This window comes from Penaeus vannamei, chromosome 9 (genome assembly GCF_042767895.1).
Source record: "Penaeus vannamei isolate JL-2024 chromosome 9, ASM4276789v1, whole genome shotgun sequence".
In the NCBI taxonomy this organism is placed as follows: Eukaryota; Metazoa; Arthropoda; class Malacostraca; order Decapoda; family Penaeidae; genus Penaeus; species Penaeus vannamei.
In genome coordinates this window covers 35,833,547-35,838,546 of record NC_091557.1, presented here as the reverse complement: position 1 = coordinate 35,838,546, position 5,000 = coordinate 35,833,547, and the positions used below count along the sequence as shown (strand labels likewise).

Here is a 5,000-nt window from a genome sequence, read left to right as displayed (position 1 = left end):
AATTGAACGCAATAAAATGTGCAACGGTTTCTCAACGTATCGTATATGCACCTTATTTAAACTTTCTTACAGTGTAGTTACTTGAGAAAATTTGAATGATTATCGATTGAACGGCTGCACGCTGACCTGCATCAGAAGGAAACGTTTGTGACACTGAATACTTAGTGAGAATACTATATTGCTTCTCGAGCCTCGCCTCGCGCAGCGCCGCACTCACTTGTCACTTGGTCGGTTTGTAAACAATAGAGGCGCTAGCTTCCCGCGGCAGGGGGAGTTTAGTTGTTATTTTTATCTTCACCGCCATACAAAATGTCGACAGCTCACGAACCTCGAGTGAAAATGGGCCAAGGAGGTTTCCAGCGTTGGGTCAAGTAAGTTAAGAACCGTGAATGCGTGTAGAGGAGCGAGAGGCGTCAGTGGCATCATCTGTGCGCGCCAAGCCAGCGGCCATGGCTGGTTCCTCCAACCCTCCATCTTACTCATTACTTGAGCACACAGCAAAGGTCGAGCTCGCCTTGATGATGCATGAATTACAATAAATATATTTTCGCAATCGCGTACAGTTGATTGATTAACGGGGTCAAATGGACGCGTTGTAAAGGCGTTATGGTTGGTGGGAGGAGCTGTGCAGGCCAGGGAGGCGTTTCAAATAATGTCATTACTTTGACAGATTGTACCTGAAAGCTGCAAGAAAATTGATGACTGAAACCCTTAGAATGAATTTTGGTATTTTATCACAAGGGAAATCAGTGACTTAGGAAACTTTATGGGGCCAGTGACCATCTTCCATATCCTATTTTATTTGTTTGTTTGTTAATGTAATTAAAGATTTTTTAGATGAAAGAGGTAAAGAAATTGTAAGTGTTCTGTATATTTTAAATGTAATGTTGTTTTAGATACTTTAAAATTTGTGGTTTCTCAAGATTCTCATTTTAATATTCAAATTATCTCAATTGAAATTGTTTTGATTTTGATTTTGTGATATCGGTTTATCAGACATTATGTGTATGGATTAGTATGAAGAATTCTTTAAGCATACAGAATTATTATAAAAAATCTAATGTAAAATTTCAATAACATTGCTACACCTGCTCATTTATTTTTTAAGTTGTTAACTTTTTATATTTCTCTTGCTTTTTTATTTGATGCTGATGACAATTGATATTACAATTTTTTCTATTAAATACCTATCTTACAGGAAGAGTACTATTCTTTTTTTTTTCAAATTTACTGTCTTAACCTTAATGAAATAAGTATTTCAAAATTACCTTTAATTCAAAATTACCTTGTGCTGCCTGTTTGAATAATATTAACATACCTTGGTTTTAGACAGAGACTTTCCTGTAGTTTTACAGAAATGTAGTTTTGTGTTAGAATTGTAATGATAAGTAAATTACTGTGTTTTTAATTGATTAAATTTAGTTACTAAAGATTAAAAAAACAAAATAGCAGGTGTTGTTCCTTATCAGATTTATTGGCAGAATAAGAGATGCAAGAGAGATTAAGGTTAGCAATTTCAAATGTTCATAACGCACAGTGGAATTTAGTGTTGATAGATTACCTATGTCAACCGTCCAAAAATACCAGTTTCAATACTCAGGAACTATTTATTGGTATAGTGATGAAGTTTGGGAGATCATAAAATACAGAGCAGAAATTGCAGGGTAAACTTTATAAACAGCAACAATCAGTTATATCAATTTTATACAAAGATTCAGATGAAGTTTCTTATGGATTCCACCCATTATAACATTCCTAATGGGATGTTAAAGTATGATGGTGATTGCTGTGCCTTTAGCCCACTGACTCTATGTAAGTCCCTCTAATGATTAGGTTGGTCTACAAGCTCTGTCTTGCAAGAATGTATGTAGTAGAGGCTTGTTGCCCTTATGCTGGTATGGGAAGAGGTGCAAAGATTCCTCAACACATTGTCATTCAAATTACCACCAATATCATCATTATAGTTATTTCTGCAGCCTAAAACTACTGTATCTAGACATTATACATCAAATGAAATCCGCAGCTTGTGGATATATAGGTGTATTTTTGATAGCTTTTAATGTTACATATAATGAAAATTGATTGCCCCAAACTTAATACAAATTTGGTGATACTAGCTACAGAATATTGATAGTTTGTGTATGTTTTATACTGCATGTGTATGCTTTATACATATATGTTCTGTGTATATGTGGATGTATTGGACACACTCAACAGAGACTAAGTATCCAATTCCATATCACAAAGTTTATTCAACAATCTAAGTTGCCGTGATTGGGCGTGCCTGAAGACCCCCCAACACGCCAGGGAAACATTGTCTTCACCACTATATGCATGGGAAAATAAAGAGTTGAATTTCAGAAGCACTGAGCGAACCTAGGCTTTTTTCTTTATTTTTGGCATTAACAATCATGTTTGCATATTGTTTCTTGTACAACGACTACAACTTTTTGCCCTCTTCAAGAATATCGTCTTCAATTTGCCCTACCTTAATGGGTCTTTACTGTAAAGATTAACTGTTTTGTGTATTTTGATACAAAAGAAATAGGAGCTTTTATGTAAATTTTTATTACTTATACTTATATATTCCTTGTGGTAATGAAAAAGAATATTTACATTTTTACTTTTCCTCTAAGCAGTGTAAATGTGCACACTTATCCTAAACTCACTTTGTAAGGAAATTCTTCAATGAATGTTATAAATGAGCTCAAATTGTGACTCAGACCTAAACTCTTTATCCCCCAGATTATCAACAGATGACTTGCCTCTAATAAGACCACCAAAACACCACATGCTTGCTCACATCACTGGGGGTCTAACCAGCCTCTATGATATTGTGAAACGGACAAAGAAAGAAGAGCCTGAATCAGAAAAAAGCCTTGACAGTAGTACCAGTGATGCACAAAACAAAAAAGATGAAACAGAAAGTACTCAGAATAATGGACACACAGACAATAATGATGAGTGCAGTGAAAACCTCAATAATATTGAAAAGTGCATTGAGGAGAACAACACAGAGAAAGATTTGCAGAACGACTCGAAAGATGGGGAAGGCGACAATACAGACCAGAAGGAAGAGGACAGTCAAAATGAGAAGAAAGATGATGAGGGAGGAGGGGAGGAGGAGAATATAAGTAAAAAGGACACAGATAGCAAGAAAAATGATAATGGAGAAGAGGAGGAAGAGGAAGAAGGTAAGAAAACTCCAGTTTTTACCTAGTTATGGTTATTTGTAGCTTGGGTTAACTTGGTCAAATTTTATTTTGCATCATTATCATTTTATTTTTTTATTTACTATTCATTCATTGGTTATTCTGTATAATACAGACAAACTCACTAAAGACAAAATCCTCAACTCCGCGTCAATTTTTTAAACAATTTAAATTGCTGTGAGTGGGTGTGCCCTTCTGGCACTGACCAAGGGGAGGGTTGGCGACAAACTGATCACTTTGGTATGCACAGAAAGTTGGAGCTACAACTTAGAGCACCAAAGGTCTGCAGATTATTTCTTGTACTGATGACTGCAACTTTTTGTCCTTTTTAAGAGCAGCAGCATCTAACATCACACTACTTGTTCACATGCAGTAAAGATTAACCCATTTGTTTATTTTTTAAGTGCATGTAAAGGTTTTGTAAATGTATGTATGGGTATGGACATGCATGCAAGTACAATGTTATATACTGTTGTAATATCAAGAAGTCTTTTATGAAATTAAGACTTGGTTGAGTGATGTCAACAGCAGCACTCAAATGGGTTCAAAGTATAAGGAAGGGTGCTTTAGTTGGAAGCCAAAAATTTGAATTACAGTAAGGGTTGTAAATATGAAGATTTCAGGTTGCAGACCTTTGAAGTTTCAGATTCATCTTATGTGTAATATATGATAGTCTGTAATTAGTTTGTTAATTTTATTAACACATAAATGGCACCGCAAGAGCTTAGTCACCAAGGAGTCAATGGCTAATCCTAGTTGATCTCACCTGTTTGCCCTTTTCCTTGGTTTTATGAAAGATTTGAATTTCTTTTCTCAAACTTTTTTTCTATTTTGTTTATTGTATCTTGATAATCATAAAGCAAATATTAATAATGGTAGTATTGTTAATAGCATTAGAAAAATATTTCCTGAAAAGTCAAGGAATATCCTTGGTTATTAAGTGCTTGTAGAACCCTCTATGTATAAACGAAATTCACAAAGCAAACTAGAGTGGATTATGCAATTACTGGGCACTAATGTGCTAACTTACATGCTCAATAATCACATATGTTTAACCTCCCTTTACACTAATTACAGAAAAATAAAATGCTCATGGAAACATACACACATATTACAGGTCTATTAATTCCATCTGCTATTATAATATTCAGCTGTGTAAAGGATCTGTAACTGAAAAACAGTCTGAGATATTGCATCAAAATGTATTTAAGAACTGCTACTAATTACCTCATCATTTTAGAGGCCATTTTAACTGTAGTTAAGTTCATCTTTTGATTGTTGAAACTTTGTTCAGTTTGAGTGGAAAGAAAACCTTGCAAATTATTGCTGTGTAAGTAAAGCTTTCTTACTGTTGACGAAATGACCCTGCAAAAACGATGTAAACTCTTGGATTATAGAAAATTTGGGATGAAGAATAAGAATTTTAAAAATTATTTTTAATATTTACATGTTTAGAAAAATATTTTACATCTCAACATTTACTGATTATGTATTATAATTACAAGTATTAATGTTTTTTAATACTTATTTGATGTGTTCCCCAGTTTTTTCTTATTACTCATAATTCTTCTGCTTTCTTTTAGAAACAACTCCGTACACAGATGAAGAAGGTGAATTTTCTCCAGAGAAAGACATGCCACCCCTAGCAGGTCGCTACAAGTACACCCAAATTTTAGGGAGAGGCCAGTCGGCAATTATCATTAAAGTGTTGGTAAGTACTTCTGGATATTTTGACAAGTTTATTAGTATTCTCATTTTATTATCCATGTATGTATATATATATATATA

The 5,000-nt window shown here is 34.2% G+C and overlaps 1 protein-coding gene across 1 annotated transcript in view; it reads left to right on the top strand.

Moving 5' to 3' along the window:
• The window catches only part of LOC113806284 (uncharacterized), a 13,000-nt gene that overhangs the window by 70 nt on the left and 7,930 nt on the right, over nt 1-5,000 (top strand). Inside the window, exons 1-3 of the mRNA XM_027357396.2 lie at nt 1-371; nt 2,746-3,194; nt 4,796-4,923. The exon at nt 1-371 is cut by the window's left edge and continues 70 nt beyond it. Coding sequence (XP_027213197.2) covers nt 310-371; nt 2,746-3,194; nt 4,796-4,923 — 639 coding nt within the window. The 5' untranslated portion in view covers nt 1-309. The remainder of the gene's footprint in view (nt 372-2,745; nt 3,195-4,795; nt 4,924-5,000) is intronic.